The sequence below is a fragment of the Daphnia pulex genome, chromosome 4 (genome assembly GCF_021134715.1).
Source record: "Daphnia pulex isolate KAP4 chromosome 4, ASM2113471v1".
NCBI lineage: Eukaryota > Metazoa > Arthropoda > Branchiopoda > Diplostraca > Daphniidae > Daphnia > Daphnia pulex.
In genome coordinates this window covers 6,009,607-6,025,920 of record NC_060020.1, presented here as the reverse complement: position 1 = coordinate 6,025,920, position 16,314 = coordinate 6,009,607, and the positions used below count along the sequence as shown (strand labels likewise).

General features: G+C 39.4%; 5 protein-coding genes across 16 annotated transcripts; 2 read left to right on the top strand and 3 right to left on the bottom strand.

Moving 5' to 3' along the window:
• Positions 1–284: 284 nt before the first annotated feature.
• Positions 285–11,080, top strand: LOC124192780 (cysteine-rich protein 2-binding protein-like). 10 transcript variants are annotated; one of them, XM_046586269.1, is made up of 17 exons: positions 285–564; positions 776–1,323; positions 1,391–1,774; positions 1,848–2,047; positions 2,124–2,305; positions 2,364–2,502; positions 3,073–3,446; positions 3,567–5,421; positions 5,491–5,715; positions 5,782–6,122; positions 6,208–6,391; positions 6,471–6,766; positions 6,824–6,920; positions 7,186–7,450; positions 7,845–9,748; positions 9,820–9,993; positions 10,061–11,080. In XM_046586269.1, coding segments are annotated over exons 1-7 (1,515 nt in total). In that variant the 5' UTR covers positions 285–504; the 3' UTR covers positions 3,075–3,446; positions 3,567–5,421; positions 5,491–5,715; positions 5,782–6,122; positions 6,208–6,391; positions 6,471–6,766; positions 6,824–6,920; positions 7,186–7,450; positions 7,845–9,748; positions 9,820–9,993; positions 10,061–11,080. The 10 variants fall into 10 exon arrangements, with proteins under 10 accessions (XP_046442225.1, XP_046442222.1, XP_046442226.1 ...); XM_046586266.1 differs by having other exon boundaries at positions 3,073–3,935; positions 4,026–5,421; XM_046586270.1 differs by having other exon boundaries at positions 3,073–4,780; positions 4,887–5,421.
• On the bottom strand, positions 2,527–8,582 carry LOC124192778. Its single transcript, XM_046586261.1, has 14 exons — positions 8,447–8,582; positions 8,335–8,367; positions 8,114–8,259; positions 7,822–7,986; positions 7,301–7,459; positions 6,999–7,238; positions 6,697–6,935; positions 6,444–6,632; positions 6,188–6,356; positions 5,771–6,109; positions 5,475–5,698; positions 5,189–5,396; positions 3,262–5,127; positions 2,527–3,200 (listed from the first exon to the last, which is right to left on the bottom strand). Exons 1-14 carry the CDS (start codon positions 8,580–8,582, stop codon positions 3,069–3,071), a joined length of 4,245 nt encoding a protein of 1,414 aa, XP_046442217.1. The 3' UTR covers positions 2,527–3,068.
• Positions 8,735–11,423, bottom strand: LOC124192783 (methanethiol oxidase-like). The gene is made up of 12 exons (XM_046586275.1): positions 11,249–11,423; positions 10,806–10,975; positions 10,549–10,734; positions 10,326–10,485; positions 10,194–10,261; positions 10,055–10,121; positions 9,814–9,979; positions 9,579–9,739; positions 9,395–9,516; positions 9,178–9,317; positions 8,985–9,107; positions 8,735–8,915 (listed from the first exon to the last, which is right to left on the bottom strand). Exons 1-12 carry the CDS (start codon positions 11,253–11,255, stop codon positions 8,876–8,878), a joined length of 1,410 nt encoding a protein of 469 aa, XP_046442231.1. The 5' UTR covers positions 11,256–11,423; the 3' UTR covers positions 8,735–8,875.
• Positions 11,424–11,925: 502 nt separating this feature from the next.
• Positions 11,926–15,427, top strand: LOC124192774 (dihydroxyacetone phosphate acyltransferase-like). Of its 3 annotated transcripts, XR_006873843.1 has the most exons (14): positions 11,926–12,328; positions 12,412–12,597; positions 12,655–12,784; positions 12,844–12,888; positions 12,951–13,109; positions 13,218–13,369; positions 13,430–13,775; positions 13,835–14,065; positions 14,130–14,209; positions 14,273–14,383; positions 14,447–14,607; positions 14,671–14,729; positions 14,797–14,938; positions 15,003–15,427. XR_006873843.1 is itself a non-coding variant. In XM_046586257.1 (13 exons), the coding sequence occupies exons 1-13, from the start codon at positions 12,107–12,109 to the stop codon at positions 14,874–14,876; spliced, it is 1,962 nt and encodes a 653-aa protein (XP_046442213.1). In that variant the 5' UTR covers positions 11,930–12,106; the 3' UTR covers positions 14,877–15,427. The 3 variants fall into 3 exon arrangements, 2 of the variants coding, with proteins under 2 accessions (XP_046442212.1, XP_046442213.1); XM_046586257.1 differs by having other exon boundaries at positions 11,930–12,328; positions 14,797–15,427; XM_046586256.1 differs by having other exon boundaries at positions 11,928–12,328; positions 12,412–12,784; positions 14,797–15,427.
• On the bottom strand, positions 14,918–16,311 carry LOC124192776 (cytoplasmic dynein 2 light intermediate chain 1-like). Its single transcript, XM_046586259.1, has 5 exons — positions 16,094–16,311; positions 15,904–16,005; positions 15,606–15,842; positions 15,376–15,533; positions 14,918–15,297 (listed from the first exon to the last, which is right to left on the bottom strand). The coding sequence occupies exons 1-5, from the start codon at positions 16,208–16,210 to the stop codon at positions 15,102–15,104; spliced, it is 810 nt and encodes a 269-aa protein (XP_046442215.1). The 5' UTR covers positions 16,211–16,311; the 3' UTR covers positions 14,918–15,101.
• Between the last annotated feature and the right edge of the window lie 3 nt (positions 16,312–16,314).

Sequence of the window (16,314 nt, the reverse complement as noted above, 5' to 3'; positions counted from 1 at the left end):
CATTATCTTTCCTAAGACAGTTCAGCATAGCGCAGATATATTTACTGTTTTGTATATTTTTAAAGCATTGGTAGAAAATTTCGTTTGGTTGTACTATTTTAGTGATTCCATTAAATATTTAGAGGACTCTTCTCAGACAAACTGACAATTTAACGTTATTTCTAAAACAATTTCAAATTAAAAAAATCACTACTCTATTTTGTGATGGGAACTTAGGTTTTTTGAAGAAAAAAAAAATCCGATGAACGATTGTTATCTTCAATCGATTGATAATATTTTGAAATTGTCGTCTGCTTCGAACCCACGAGTAACAACACGAAAGTCTTAAGTCTTGGCAACTTGTAATGGTAAACAGCTACTACAAAGTACAAACTGCAGACTAGATGAATATTATACAATGATTCCTTGAATAAATGTCGAAATACGACTTTAGTGTGACCCCATATTCCGATATTTAGACGAAATCTTTTCAAATATTGCAACAAGTACATCAAGTGAAACGTAATGCCACGAGGAAGAAAGCGAGGAAGTCGAGGAGGAGGAAGAGGCAGAGGTAGACCACCGGTAAGCCAATCTTTCTTACTATTCTTTCTAATTAACAGTTGAGAGTAGACTTCTGGAATGCTAAAATGTTGATCTGCAAGCTCTGACTCACAGCCCAGCAGGAACAAGACTTGTTCTGTTAAATCATTTCTCGCCATGTTTTAAACTTTCTCATATCATTTTAAATCAAGTCCATGTTGTTAGATAAAAATTGGATGTTGGTATTGTACAGGGTTCCACAACAGCCGCTGCAACAAGAATAGATGGTCCATCTGTTAAAAAAATTAAGCTAGAACCACAAAACACATCTTCCATATTTGGCTCTGAAGACATCATTTATGGATCAAATTTTGATGTATTCCAAGAAGTTATTGTAGAAGAAGAGGTCCAAGATATCAATGTTGAAAACAGCCGATCAAACTCTCCCATTTCAGTTACAAATGACAGCAATTCCAATGAAAATTCAGTCAGTTCATTCTCAGCTTCAGATATTCAGAATAAGTATTGGACCAGAGAAGACCTAACTCCATCTGATGCCCCCCCTGAAAATCTGTTTACTGAAAATGAGGATGAGATGAAATCCTTTGCTCTCGACATGAATAATGTTGACACCACAGTCAATTTAAATGATGAAACTGGATTCTCCCTCAATAGTCTCTTCCCTATTAAAGAAGAGCCACTTGACATTGAACAACCCAAATCCAGTGAAAATGGTGTAGAGCAAGTCAAAAAGGCTTCAAGAAGAAAAATCAAACAAGAGCCTACTGAAACAGCTCCAAAGTATATATATTTTTTAAATTATTTGCATTGATTTTACCCTTATATTTTACATTATTTTGAATAATAGGTTAAAGCAGATGTCGTTATACGAAGAGATGTCTCTTTTTCGTCAGCTTCGACCATTGGCAGAAAAAAATGCTCTAAGTCCCGAACTTAGACGACTGTACAGAAAGCTATCGTTGAGAAATACTAAACGTTCAATTGGCTTGGAACCCTTCAACTTCGACAGACTATTAGCTAAGCTGTTGGGAAAAGATTGGTCATTCCCAGCTAGCAGCAATGAACCTGCAAGTCAGATAGTCAGCGTTTCTAATGTCCTCGATCGTTTTCAGAAAAGTAGTTTACCGTCTTGTTCATCTCAAAAACGTCTCAACATATCTTTCCGAATGAGGTTACTTGGCGCAAGTGAAGATCAGATTCCGCAATCTTTTGTCAGCCCCTATACTGGGAGGTAAAAATCTTATTTCATGAGTTGGCAAGTTTCAAAAAATAATTTATATTTTCTTCCCTGACCTGGGAAATAGAACACTTAAGCCTTTTATACGAAGGGACTATGAATCTCGCCCAATGAAGTTAAAACTTCTAGAAGAAATCCGTAGTAAATGTTCGAGCACAGAGATAAGGAACTCTGTTGTAAAACCGATCGACTACTCTTATGTACAACCTCAACACATTCCGGCAATCAATGCCATTTGTAAAGAGTTTTTCTGGTCTGGAATTGATGGTAAATATTATTTTCTGTTTACGGTCATCCGATGATTCGGTAAAAAATAATTATTGATTTTTTAACAACGTTTCAGTTACGGAATGCTTGGAATATCCGGATTTTAGTTGCGTGGTACTATACGGCCATGTCATTATTGGATTTGCGTTTATGGTACCTGATGTCTCGTACAATGAAGCTTACATTTCTTATTTGTTCACACACCCCGAATGGAGAGGAGCGGGAATCGCGAAATTCATGCTGTATCATTTAATTCAAGTAAGTGCAGAAAGTCTCGCTGTCATGCGCAAATTATAAAAAAGTTTTTTCTCCATAGAGTTGCATGGGCAAAGATGTTACGTTACATGTTTCGGCTACCAATCCAGCCATGACTTTATACCACAAGTTTGGTTTTAAAGTGCAAGAGTTTGTTGTGGACTTTTACGACAAATATTTCCCTGCTGATTCAACTCAGTGTAAACACGCTTTTTTCATGCGACTCACACGATAATGGAGATGTATAAACTTTTTTTTATACTCGCTGAAATGGTTTACATCTTTATGCTACGTGATGGTAATAGAAATGCTGATTCGTCATGGAAAATAATTTTATTCCTATTTATAATCATGATATTAGCAATGCTGTGAATGAAAGAATGGAATGGTTAAAAAGGAAATAGTACAATAAGAACTACAATTATTAAATGTTAACGTGTGTTATGTTAAAAACAGAAGAATCACGTACTGCGAGTGATTTGGAGAATTGAAAAATTGAATGTCGTTAATGATCCTTTTGTAGCCGCAGTAGAAAAATTAAAGGTATTGTTCAACTTAATATTTTTGTTTTAATTAGCTACTTACGTAGATAAAGCATAGGAAAATCCAACGAGAATTCAATGTGCTGCTTTGTGAGATAGTAGATGTTGGGTACAGAAAATATCTATTGGTACATGGATGACATTGACACGACAAAATGGTTTAATTGGCGAAACAACCATTGTTTGAATTAAAATTACAACACCTATTTTTCTAAAATTTTAAACTAGAACTCGAGCGGTAGTGGAAGAACGGAGGCCACCTGCTCGTCAACAGAATAGCAAGGATATGACTCCATCAGTAACGCTTGTAATACCTCGTCTGACATTGAAGGACAATTCTCCGGTCCCACGTTAATCTTCAATTTTAAATATTATTACTTATTAAATTAAACATAATTTTTTCTTATACTAACTTACTTGAAAACTGGCTGCCATTAGAGTACCAGATGAAAGTGCGCATCGGTTGCTTGTCTTGAATTCCCCAGTCACCTCTGAATCACCATCGCCACACATGCCGCAAGCACGGCCAAGGAGTTTTTCTCCAGCACTAAGCGTAATGGTAGACTTTTCCACCAAAACGTCCAGATTCTCCTCTGATAACCGTAGGTGGATCGCATTGTCTTTGCCCAGTGACGCCATCGCAATTACTTTTTCTCCCATGTGAATCCGCATTCGACTTGCGGTGAAGTTGGCCTCTATTCCATTAATTGATATATTTCCAGCTGATGAAACATCTATCACGTCCTTCTCTAATGTGATTCGGACTACCATACCATGAGATTCGTTTGTGCCCATTATCGCGTACTTGGCTTTTTTCTGTCCGCAATCCGCCGTCAACAAGTGATGACATTCATTGATGGGATAGCTATAAGTTATGCCATCGTAAGTTACGACTCGATCAGAATGGATGAAGCACCTTTTTATTTTTGTTTTCTCACTTTTTTGGAATGCTTTCGAAGTGATCGAAGCGTATCGAAGCAAGGGCGCTTCAGACTCTCCTAGCTTGAAGTGGATTCTATGAAAATGTGGCTCACTTGCGTTATTATATCCTTCCCGAGATGTTATGCTCCTTTCGTCTCCGCCAAGTTCTTGTGAATATTTGATATTCTTTGAATTCAGCCAGTTTCGAACCAAGCCTATCGTTGATCCCGATGCAGTAATGTTCCATTCGTTTTTTTCAGAAAGGCTTTGAGCCACTACCTCAACAGCAGCCCAGTTTAACATGGAGCCATTGCCGTAGTGAACCGTGATTCCTCCTTTATAAACATGAATGCTGTCGTTCTTCATATCCAATAGTGAAGTGGTGTCATTAGTTCCGTCTTCTTCCCATTCCATAGAACCGTTGACCCCAAGAACATACTGGACGTCCGGGTTTCCTTGAATAGTCTCCGTATTGAACGAAGCTGACAAAGAGACGGAGCTGAGCGGGGGCCCCTCCGGGAGATAACGAAGGCGGTACACGCATTGCTGAAAGTCATCTAAGCGGAAATGACCAAAATCGCAGCTGTATTCCTTCATCAAGCTGTTCAACCAAGCGGATGCGGGATCTTCTTGTGGCAGTTGGCTGGTCGACTCTAGTCGTAGATTCAGACTCAGTTGAGCGACAGATACGGATGGCGGTTTTCTAGAGATGTGATTGGCTTTTGCAAGCTCCAAAGTTTCCGAAGAATGATCTGTTGTGCGACTAGTGAGCGTGTATGGCATGATATTAAAGTACGCTAGATCATAGATGCGATCCGGTGGAATCCACAGCAATGAGCCGTTTGAAATGAAGAAAACGGGAGCGCGAATGTCAGCTGTATTCTCCACTCCAGTTGCCACATGATGGCCACTGAACGGACATTGAATCCTTGACTCGGTTGCCCATTTCAAGTAAAGACTGGCAGTCACATTGATTTCCGGCTGATGGATGTGACCCAAAGCTGACGCTAAAGCGGTAAGTGAAAACGTGAATTGCGCTGGCAATCCTACTTCGGTTGGGACCTGCGTCCGGATGTCTATCAGCTGTTGAAACTTGACGAACCGGATATTGATGTGTCTAGTGAAGAACTCCCGGATCATGTACTCACGATCGATATCTTGGAGATTAAAAAGCGTCTGCATGGTTGACCCGAGCAGCCTGGCATGGAATAGACCCACCGTCGGTTGATCGTTGGTCCGAAATCTCAAAGAAAGCTGGTCCCAGAAAACATTCGATTTCGGTTGGCTGGATTGCTGAATATCATCATCATGCTTCAGAAGCTGACTCCAAACACTTTCCATGTTAAAATTCCAGATCGATACCTATGCAAAGTTCAACAAATAAAGACTGGTGTTCCAGGAGAGCCTCCGAAAGTTATTTAACCTTTGCAAGATCCAAGCGGAACGACCCGAGTTGACGGAAGAGCTGATGCTGTAGATAAACAGGCAGCGAGGAGTCTCTCAATCTCCAGAATGCCAGTAGTGATGAAAATCCAGCTGTGTTGTCTTTGACGGATGCAAAATGCTCAAACTCTGATCGACCGGAACAAGCAGGGCGCACTAGGCCAATGACTGAGCGCGCTTTGATGGAACTAAAGCAGGGATTTGGAGAGAAAGGTAAATACCATGGAGTCTATTGTTTGATCATCTGAAATGTTTTGACTACTGACGTGCTTTCATCTTCAGAAGAACGGGTTCCGCCAGACACGGACTGGATTATGTCGCAAGTAAATACGGCAACTTGGTGACTGGGGTCAAACCAGGTTCGCGAAGCAATCTTCTTCCAAATTTTCAGCGGAGTTCTCTTGTGAAGCAGAAGCATTGAGATGGCTGCCATCCGTATTTCCGGACGTTCCGCCACGTTATCCGCTAGCGAAGCTAATAATGGAGTCACCTATCAAAAACAAATGAGTAAATATTTTTCCTTTCTTTATCGTCGTCTGTTGGCTGACGTCTGTCGTTTTACTTTGTCGGAAGAAAAATCCATAAGACGTTCCAGGGACATGATTGCTGCTATTCGCGCTGTCACATCTTCGCCCCGAATGTATGGAACTAGGAGGAGAAGGACATCGTCGAGGCCGAGAGCTCCTACAGCTAGTATAGCCGCCAAGCGATCGATTGCAGTCTGTGCAGTCTCCAATTCGTGGACAAGCAGCGGCAGAAATTCCTCTGTGATTATTTGGGCATCTGCATTACAGTTTGCTGTCGATAGCACGCAAGATCTGTAGAGCAAATCAGCTGACGCCATTAGCGCGGTATGCTTCAAAAGTTTGGAAGCCTGGGCCGCTTCGGACCGTATAATGCCCTTTTAACAACGGGTAACAAAAACATATTTTAAAATACCGATCTCGCCTCGAATAGGTTCACATTTTTTAAATATTACCACAAACCGTCGTAGTGTAGGAATCTTTGGATATTGCATCGAATGCCCCGAGCTCATCAGCGTCCAGACAGCTTGAAATCCCTCAAGCTCTCGGCGCTCAATGAGATCAACAAGGAAAACTGCCGCCGTATGACTTCCACTAGCGGCGGTGCAATCGACGAATAAGTCCCTGTTGGCCAAAAATCGTAAACACATACTACATATGTAAGTCAACCGTAAAAGTAAATAAGTCGATGGCATCATGATGAATAATAACCTGACGGTTGCATTTTCCGGCTGAAAGGTTTTCTGCCAGATTTCACGCAGTTGACTTTCATCGAGACGTGATATAATTTGACTGATGATGCTGAGTTTCTTGGAAATGTCGTCCTCCGATATTGTTGATTCCGCAAGAGTTTGCCCAACCTCTTGAAGGGCTTCAAACACGGCTTCCACGTCTTTGGCACTACAGAGTTAATGTTCGACATTTGAATGTTTGTGTTTTCGCCGTTAACTGACATGAAACGAACCTAGCCGCAGTTGGGTCTTCTTCAAAAGAAAAAGTTAAGTCGTCTATGACTTGCGGCTGCGATAAAGATGGTAACAAATTACGAATTTGTCCTCGACTTTGAATCACCAAACTAACGATTTGCTCAGTTTTCAACTTTATAGGCCCGGAGAAAATCAATTCGCCGATTCCTTCCATGCGGACAACCGTCATTTTCTCCGAAGATTCACCACAGGCCATATACTTGTACGCGGTAAATCTCTGCAAAGTAATATTCTAAAATTAAGAATGACAATGACTATTTGTAAAATTTCAAACTTTTACTTGTAACATGTTATCATCTTGCGGTAAAAAAGATGCCGATGAATGCGGATTTGATGATATTTTGAGCGGATCTTTCCGGCATTGATCGAAATCTTTAGTTTTTATTATTTCAAAAACTTTAGTTGAGCGACATATTTCCCCTATAATTTGATGTGCCTCTAAATCATGATTTTGAATGACTTGATAGAATGGGAGCCGAGTGATTCGCAGCGTCGTGAAGCAATCCCCCGTCACTCCGTCCTTTATTAGCATGAGATTGAGTTATGGCGTCGTGACAAACTTGATTAACGTGGATTAATTACCTCCAACGAGCTCAGCGCTGGAGCATTGCGCTCTCCAAAAACACCTCCGTCTAAACCGGAACGAACGCCGGAGACGTCCAGTTGGAGATTCGAGGCGACGGCTTTTTTCATATTGACGGACCATGTCGGCTCTTCACTCTCCACTACCAGGTTAGTTATCTTTGACATGAAATATTATTTTAGAGCTTTACAGCAAGCATTTGATTGATTGGGCTCTGTCCATAATGTGTTGCTGGACTGTGCCGGAAGAAAAAAAAGGAGCTTATGGCTCTGGGTGCGAGTATAGAATTGTGTTAGTCTGTAACTATAGGCGCGCTAGGGTATCGCATGAGAGGATAACAATAAGGCAGGAAATTGAGCGTGGCAAATACCTAAAATATATCGTCTATCGTCATAAAAGTTGCTCTTAAAGAAACGATGCATTCGATCGTGAGCTGTTGTCTTGCGCAATAAAGAAAGCTCTCTTTTTTTTATCGCAACGCGCCGACACACACACACACACATAATATAAAAGAACTGACCGATCCTTTGTTGTGAATGACAGCAAAAGTACTGAGGAGGTGAAGTGAATCGCCGATGGCCTCTTTCTCTCCGTCAGCTAGCCCAACCGGAAGCAAAATCGGATCAGGAGCCCTGCCATTGCTGCTGCTGTAATTGCCATCGCGCGTGACCCGTATCTCGGACATCTGCCATCAGTCGAAGATCATAAGAAATAGCCGGCATTACTATACGCTTTGTGAGCTCGCTCGTCAACTTTGAGTTACACATCAAAGGACAACTTTTCCATCTGCACAATAATAAGCTAGGTGGTACCTTTAGCATAAGCGTTTCGTCGTCAACGCTTTGCACCGTCAGTTTTGCGATGATTTGAACGGCAGCAGATTGATGATGTGCGCCCTCGATCCCAGTCACCAACAGGCCACTGTAATCGTACAGGTACTCGCTTCCAGTTTCCCATCCTTTCAACATTTCGAAGAAGAATAAATGTAGCTATAGTGCGCGAATGTTTGCACGTACTATAAATTTGAGATTACCTTGACATAAAACTGGCAGCGACAGCAAGCCCACTGGTAAGGCGTGAAATCATTTGTGGAATTAAAAGCAAATCACAGCTTAAGCGAAATGGGATACAATAAATTGACTTACAGAAAAAGCTGAGCGTGCGGTGGAGGCTGTGGATCATGGTCCTGTTCGCCGCACGAGCTAGAACTTGAATGTCGCAACGCACGGATTGTGAGCGCGCTCGATCGATACGGCTGTGGATGAGCATGTTCTCCTCCATCGGGTCAGCGCGTCGACTACACGCTCCATTGGGCAAAAGAGACGAAGCCGACTTCTATATAGAGACCAATCAGCGGGCTCTCAAATTGAACCCCTCTTCCATCCTGGAGGACGTCAATGCTTCATCACTGAGAATAAACTATCGCAAAACGGTCCAACTGAAACCATGTGTATTTATGAGCCGGCTCTCCAATTTGATTGCTATTCCAGATTTGATGCTACGCTATTGTACAGTGTATAATATGACGTCGTCCGAACTTGGGCAGCACAAGTAACGTTTAGACGATGACCATTTCAGAGCCAAATGTCCGAACTGCAGTCGCCACCGGGATATCTGTTATTAGCCAAGCAATTTCAATCAAAATGCAGCTAGATTGGCATTGGAGCGACACAGCTTACATACCGAATTTCGTGAGCAAGAACTGGGCCGTCTGGCTCCGCTCCAAAATCGACCATTAGTTTTGGATTAATCTTGAGGCCGCCAACATTGACGTCCACGTCAATCTGTAGCAGAACGGATCCTTTTCTAAATGCGATTAAGAACTAATTAAATACGATTGGGGGACGAGTTGATTTTCTTATAGAAAAAAACGCACTCGACCATATCCGGATAAAATTGACGGTCCCATGGACTGAAAAGTGACGTGGTAACGTATAATCTCCGGCCATCGAGGGAGAGCTGGAGCATCTGAGGCCCACCGTGGAATCGCTTCCCATTCACTACCAACGGTTCTGGCTGTTAATTAAATTCAATTATTCAATGTCCACTGGGACAGAGCCAAATTTAATAAGAAAGAAGAATATGCTGCCAACCGCTTTGACATTGTCTTCTAAGATGGTTACGCCCCCTCCACTCACGGCGCTTCCGCCAACGTAGATCTGCCCTACTAGCTTGGGGTGGGCTGGGTCGCTGATGTCATACTGCCGTATGTCACCTGAAGAAATCACCCTACAATTAATGATTCATTACAAGATATAAGAACAACAACCCTGATACCTTGCACCCAGTTGGAGAGATAGAGAAAACGATCGTCCATAGAAATAAGTATGTCGGTGATTATTCCAGGCATGGACGGCAGAGCCCAGTTGGAGACTTTCCACGACGGCACATCGATAACTTTATCCGCCGCCCATTTACCGTCTTCCAACTGATGAAAACTACAAGTAGTAAGTTTAGTAAGAAATATGGTAAGAACTTTATGGCTGATATCAGGGACATTTTGTATTCATACCGGAAGACGTTGGCGGTCAAAGCGCAGCCCACGAATCCAGTTGTGGCAGTCGGTTCGTGAAGGAAACGAATTTCAAGAGGCATCAATCCCTCACTACCCAAGTCCAAGGTCTGAATTTTCTTATGTTCTTTCCAGTCCCACACATGCAGAGATTGGCCATACATGCCTAAATTTCAGAAGGTGAGTTAGACAATTTGCACGGTTATTTAAATGTATGACGTAATTGTGGTTTATTATATACCTGCAGACACGTGATCCAAGGAAAATCCAGTGCAAAAAGCCGACGGAGAACCCCACTCGGAAGAGATCTAACACACAACATTAAAAAAATTATTGTACATCGTACATTTAGAAAGCTAAAAAAATAAAGCTTTACGAACCATGACATTATGACGCGGCTGATACCAAAAGTCGTAACCAAAATTCGTGGAATCTTCACTCCACAAACCTTCGCATCCAATAATGTTTATAGGTATGCGTATAATGAAAAAAACGAGAATCTATTGATGTACCTTTAATCTTCCATTCCTTTGTATCAATCAAGAAGAATGATCCTTTTGCTTCCCTCTTTGCGTTACCCATTGACGACACCATTACATTACCGTCGGCTAAGCAATGAAGAGTATGTGGCGCACTGAGATCCAGGTCATGCATTTCTTTAGGCTCAATAACCTACTCAGCCAAAATCAATCGTACATTAAAGATTTGAAAGAAAACCACGATCGTTAATAATACCTTTAGAATTTCAGGAGCTCTGGGGTTTTTGGCAACATCGATCACATAAATTCGGTCGCTAATTAGTCCTGCGACAACGAGGTTATCGCGTTTCTGCGAAGGATCGTCGTAGCAACTACTGCAGGAATTCCAACCACTGTGATGCAATTCGTCGTTCGCATAAGGCATAATCGTTCGGTGAATTACCTAACATTAGAAAATTCCCCAAAAAATCAGTGTGCCTAAAGTTTTCAATTAACGTTTAGACATTTATTCACTTGACTATACGTTGGGCTGCTTGGATCAACATCAATCGTGGCCACGTAATCATGTTTCCCCTTTTCCCCTTGGATGCATGTTATGTACAAAAGTTTTTCCGGGGAGGCTTTTGTAGCTTCGAGAGGCGAAGCATAGCCGGGACCGCAAGCGCAGCACTTACTTCCTCCGTCTAGACATTTTCAATTCAATTATCATTTAATGTCAGGCTTCAATGCTAGTGTTGTACATGTGGCCTATATTTCGTTATTTCTTAATTAAACAAAGCAGCATTTGTTATCACGTAGTCATTCAGTTGAACATGGAATCTAACTTATGTCGGTCTGTTCCACTGTAAATTGACAATAAGTGACGTGAGACAGTAAGCGGCCGATTAATGACATGTGGATTTGAGGCTCATGGGCGTGGGGTTTACGTAGTACTTTAAACATGGATAAGAATTTACCTTCCATAATGCTATGTAAACTAAAGCCGACTAGCTGAGAAAGATTTGGTGGTGGTAGAGATAGTCTTGGTGGTGGTTGTAAATATAATCTAGTCGTCGACTAAGAATCCCGTTCGTCGTGATAAGCATACCAACCTGACATAAGAGTAAAAACTGTTGTCTAGTATAAACAGCGCTACTAGCGGCCAAGTATTAAACACGAAACTCTCTTATTTTGGTTTAAGCGGAACAAACAACGCAAACAACATAGGCTTTCACTATCGCATATGTTATCGTTATATAAACTTTCTTGAGTTTTCGTTGTCCATGAACTGTAGGTTTATGATTATTTTTTTCCGAAGTGAATTCGAAAGTGAAATAGAATAGCGATCATAAAATTTTTAAAAATGTCTTATTTTCTTAAAGGAAACTAGCTAGAAGCTAGCTGTCTTTGGAGAAAAATAATTATCTACGCAAGAATATTAATAAATTGAAAACCATTGAAATTCAATAAATTACGTTCGTACTTGAATTTCAGGTTGTTTAAATTTGTTTCAGTTTAATGACAATCTTAAGATAAGGTCAGGTCACTGTGTTATCGGCTTGTTGCACAAAAAAATAATTTTTAAAATTTATTAATGATGTTTTATAGCTTTTGCGATAATAATACCAGATCTGGCAGCTAAGCCGAACACGGTGAAAGTTATCGCCTAGAGCATGCCCAGTGCCTACAGGTTTTAAAATGTCAGTCCCTGTTTGGTCTGTAAACATGACAGAACTGTAAAGAAGTACTTGGCAGAAGTTACTGCCGACTCTGATATTAGATATGAAAATAGTGTAGTGTTACAAATAAAATTGTCGTGATAAGTTTTAGAAAAAATGGAATCCATTGATATTGAGAAGAAAGATATGGCTACAACCGATCCCTCAAGGTTCACAGTAAAAGATTATGTTGATATTGTGGAAAAGCAAAAGTATCAATTTGATGCATTCTTTTGCCTTAAATTTTGGAGACCTAAGCCTAACTTACATCCTGAAGCAACCAAGTTTATTGCTGATAGTATACTTGAAAGTCCACGTATGAAAGACGTCATTCATCAAGTAATAGAATACCCTTTATCTTAAGTCTTAACTGCTGATTTCAGCATTTTTTTTTGCCTTTTTAATCAATTTTATTCTTACAGCTTCTCCTTGAAGGTCATAATGGTGTAAACAGCTATGAAAACATTGTTGTCCAAATCAAAACCATTTTGGAGGAAATGGGTCATACATACAGTCTTGGTACTATCCGTGTAATTGGTTTTTTCCTTGCTAAGCTGCTGAGAAATTTATATCAAGGTGTAGCAATTAACAACTCTGCTGTCCTGAAGGTAAAAAAACTCATATTTTATTTCTTAAATGAAATCCAATATTTTTTTTTATCACAGCTCAGTAAGGCAATGTCTGAAGGACCTGTTTTAATCTTACCCACACATAGAAGCTATGCAGATTTTCTGCTAATATCATATCTTTGCTATACTATGGATATCCCTCTTCCTGTTATTGCCGCGGGAATGGGTATACGTATAGTTCTTTTTCTTTCGGCTACGATGTTTACAACTTTATGTTTGTTTCAGATTTTAAAGGAATGAAATTTGTGAATCGTGTGCTGCAAAACGCGGGTACAATGTAGCGAAGTCTTTAGAAAAAGTACATGTTTGAACTATTTATACATTTATTTTAGGTGCTTTTTACATCAGACGCTCGTTTGGTCATGACCAACTTTATTGGGCTGTGGTTTCTCAGTACATTCAATACCACATCAAGAACTTTCAAGCTCCAATTGAGTTTTTTCTTGAAGGAACACGAAGCAGAAACGGTAAAAGTTTGCCACCCAAAATAGGTAAATATCTCTTAGATGCATACGGAACAGGCGAGCAGTGTATATTCTTATTTTTTACTGAAGTAAAGTCAGTTTATTTAATAAAATTTTCCGTTTCCGTTTTTCCAGGTTTATTATCGATGGCGTTGGAACCTTATTTTAGGGGAGATGTACCTGACATTAAAATTTGTACTGTCAGTATTACCTATGAACGTACTCTTGAAGAAAAGCTGTATGCGTGGGAGGCCCTTGGAGTTCCTAAGCCGAGAGAGTCTACTTCGGTTGGATAATTCTTTAAATGAAATTTATATTCAATGCAAAGTTTTTTTTTTTTTTTGTAGGGTTTTTTGAGCGCCGTCGGGAAGATCCGTGGACAGAATTACGGTCAAATCTATGTTAATGTCTCGGATCCAATTTCTGTTCGAGATCATATAAGTAAGCGAACTGAACCAAATTGGAACACACCGTCGTTTCGCTTTACATTGAATGAGTACGAGAAAAGTCGCATTCATTCCTTGGCCTGGAACTTGGTCTCTAAGCAACAGAAAGATGCTATCACACCAGTGTCTGCCGTTCTTATGTCAGCACTGTCTGTGAATAAACAACTCAACATCGATCAGCTTGTTGAATATGTCGTTTTGTTCAACTCGGTGTTGAAAAAGTATGGAACCCCTTGTTTAGTCCAGGGTAATAACTATTTTGAATTAATTTTTCTGCAATTATTAATTTCCATTTCAAATTTCTAGATGATACCGTAGTTCAAGCTATTAAAGACTGTCTTGACGCCCATAAGCTAATCATATTTCGTGCCTCCAATGAATTCTTTAGTTGTCAACCGGCAATTTCAGAAGGTGCTGATATTCAAATTCTTGCAGCGGATCGTTTAGTTTTGCAGCAGTACACTAATCAGTTACTAGGACCACTGATTAATGTTGCCGTATTCGGTATAATTGAAGCAAAATGCGCTCGAGAGTCAAGTAATTTGTTGTTCAAATATGTTAAAATTGCATAGATTGTCTTTAGATGATGTTTTCTTTTTAGGTGATATTATCAACGAATCAAAGTTTTTTGCAAAGTATTTTAAAGATGAATTTATTTTAATAACCAGCTATACACAAAATGTAAGTATTAAGGCTATTGATGTTGATTTTTACCTCTTACCTACTAACCCCTTATGTAAATAGGATATCGCTTCCTTGAATGATGCAAGCAATCCAATGCTCAAGAATGTTTTAGGTGTTTTGCTTCAACCATTTTTGGAATCTTTCTATATTATTCTCCATCTGATTGCTATGGTAAACTGAGTATTTTTTAAACTAGCCTTTTCCAGAAACTGAAACATTTCTTTTCGTTTTTAGGGATTCTCAACCATAAAAGAGATTCAACTTCAATACAGGAATGTGGTTAGCACTATTTTGGCAGAAGGAGCCAGTAGCTTTCTTGAAATTTTAGCGATTGATAAAATTTCTCGTCATGTGCTTAATCTGGTTACCAACGGCCATCTTTGTGCAGTGAAGACGTAAAACTTTTACTGAGTCCTCCGATTTTTATTGAGAGCAAAATTACATTTTTATCTTTACAGGGGTAATAATACCAGTTATCAACAAATGGACGATATTTCGCCCATCATAGTTAAAATTGGTAAAGTAATTTTACGTTACAAATAAAGGTATTTTTCTCATAATGCATTTCAAATTTCAATTGACAGAAACTTATTTGGACGAGCGGCTGAAGCGCTTCATGGTATCTCATCGACAGAAAACCGTCCTAATTCAGTCTCATCTTTAATAATTTTTCTGAAAACTGCAAGAATTTTTTTTGTCTTACCGGTTGCCTCAACTCAAATTAAGGTTTTCCGCTTTCTTCAAGGCATTTTTCCCGCCGCTTATCGATAACATCATTTGTATAATTTAGATCTTCGGCAGGGTCGTCGTCATCCCGTTTGGTAACAATCGGCTTGAATAATTAAAAAATGATTATTTAGCTATAAAAATCAACTGGCATCTATACAATTCAACCCTCTATTTGCATTTCCCCAATGTGTGAGCTTAAAATTAACACGGTGGTTGGTTTAAAATGATTCAAAATCTCACTGACCTTGTGAGCAAACTGAGTCTCAAATGTGTGATGTAAATAGTTTATTTCACTTTTATTCTCTCCACCTCTGGGTATAATTATAGGGGAGCTCAAGTCGAATCTGAGTTGATGGCTAAAATTAGAGTTGTAGCAATTACTCTGCATCAGTTACGCGTTCATAACATGGTTAAACTGTAGTTCAATTATTTACCTAAACTTTGTTGTGAATGCCAAGTGTGAAAATAGATCTTTTGCGACCTTCAGTGTAGTTCGGTTCTTTTTGGCACAAAAAATCAAATGACCATCTAATATTGTAGCGTAGTGCTTAGTAATTCGACAAAGTATCAGCTTTTTTTCCGTTGTTAAATCCTTATTTTCCGCACCGTTAAGTATATAAGTTTTTTTCTCAGAATTTTAAAAACCAGCATAGAATATTATTACCTCAAATAAATCGTATTTCATACCAATAATCCCAAAGTTTACAATAGTTTTCGTTTCGGCCTCCATATTCTTCTTAAATGACTCAACGGTTTCAAAGGCATTCCAAAGATCCTGAACGTGCAACAAATCAATCACTAGCAGCAAAGAAATCTTCTCCAAACCCTCACTCTTGGTTAATTGAGAGACAAAAGTAATGTTGGTAATGTCTACTTCCCAGATATAACATATATCTTTTACCTGATATGAGAATTCAAGAACTTTACAATGGATTTAATAGATTAATTTAGTTCTTACATACCATATGCTTATTGGTTCTCCGAATATATGTATATTCAACAGGAAGGGAAGCCTTAGGTTCATCATCTTTATCGAGAAATGCATGGATTAGAGTTGTTTTTCCCTAAATTAATTCGAAGAGAAGTTAAGATTCTTTTTAGTATGGAGTAAACAAACACACACAAGAGAAATATCAATTGGTAGCCTTTTACCGATTTTGGAGTTCCGACTAAAAAAAGAGTTTGTAGTTCCGGTTGCTCCTTCCGGTTATTGTAATTATTTAGCCCTTCTTTTACTACAATATTCCAAAGTTCTTCTGATTTATTCATTCTTAATATTTTAATGAAGAATATGATTTTCCGTTACTTTTGTTCGCTAATTTCTATTTAAAACACTTTTCTTCACGCTAAAAATATTATAATACCGGCAACTT

Excerpts from the sequence above, each read along its gene's own strand:
- LOC124192780 (XM_046586263.1), top strand. The coding sequence starts at position 505 with ATGCCACGAGGAAGAAAGCGAGGAAGTCGAGGAGGAGGAAGAGGCAGA. Across the intron at positions 565-775 it reads GAGGCAGAGGTAGACCACCG|GGTTCCACAACAGCCGCTGC; the intron begins GTAAGCCAATCT and ends GGTATTGTACAG. Across the intron at positions 1,324-1,390 it reads CCTACTGAAACAGCTCCAAA|GTTAAAGCAGATGTCGTTAT; the intron begins GTATATATATTT and ends TTTGAATAATAG.
- LOC124192778 (XM_046586261.1), bottom strand. The coding sequence starts at position 8,582 with ATGGAGGAGAACATGCTCATCCACAGCCGTATCGATCGAGCGCGCTCA. Across the intron at positions 7,460-7,821 it reads TCATTCACAACAAAGGATCG|ATAACTAACCTGGTAGTGGA; the intron begins GTCAGTTCTTTT and ends TTCATGTCAAAG. Across the intron at positions 6,110-6,187 it reads CTACACTACGACGGTTTGTG|GGCATTATACGGTCCGAAGC; the intron begins GTAATATTTAAA and ends CGTTGTTAAAAG.
- LOC124192783 (XM_046586275.1), bottom strand. Across the intron at positions 10,735-10,805 it reads GCAGCCCAACGTATAGTCAA|GTAATTCACCGAACGATTAT; the intron begins GTGAATAAATGT and ends TTCTAATGTTAG. Across the intron at positions 10,122-10,193 it reads AGCCGCGTCATAATGTCATG|ATCTCTTCCGAGTGGGGTTC; the intron begins GTTCGTAAAGCT and ends GTTGTGTGTTAG.
- LOC124192774 (XM_046586256.1), top strand. The coding sequence starts at position 12,107 with ATGGAATCCATTGATATTGAGAAGAAAGATATGGCTACAACCGATCCC. Across the intron at positions 14,210-14,272 it reads TAACCAGCTATACACAAAAT|GATATCGCTTCCTTGAATGA; the intron begins GTAAGTATTAAG and ends TTATGTAAATAG. Across the intron at positions 14,384-14,446 it reads TTCTCCATCTGATTGCTATG|GGATTCTCAACCATAAAAGA; the intron begins GTAAACTGAGTA and ends TTTCGTTTTTAG.
- LOC124192776 (XM_046586259.1), bottom strand. The coding sequence starts at position 16,210 with ATGAATAAATCAGAAGAACTTTGGAATATTGTAGTAAAAGAAGGGCTA. Across the intron at positions 15,534-15,605 it reads TGAAATACGATTTATTTGAG|GATTTAACAACGGAAAAAAA; the intron begins GTAATAATATTC and ends GCGGAAAATAAG. Across the intron at positions 15,298-15,375 it reads GCATTCACAACAAAGTTTAG|CCATCAACTCAGATTCGACT; the intron begins GTAAATAATTGA and ends CTCTAATTTTAG.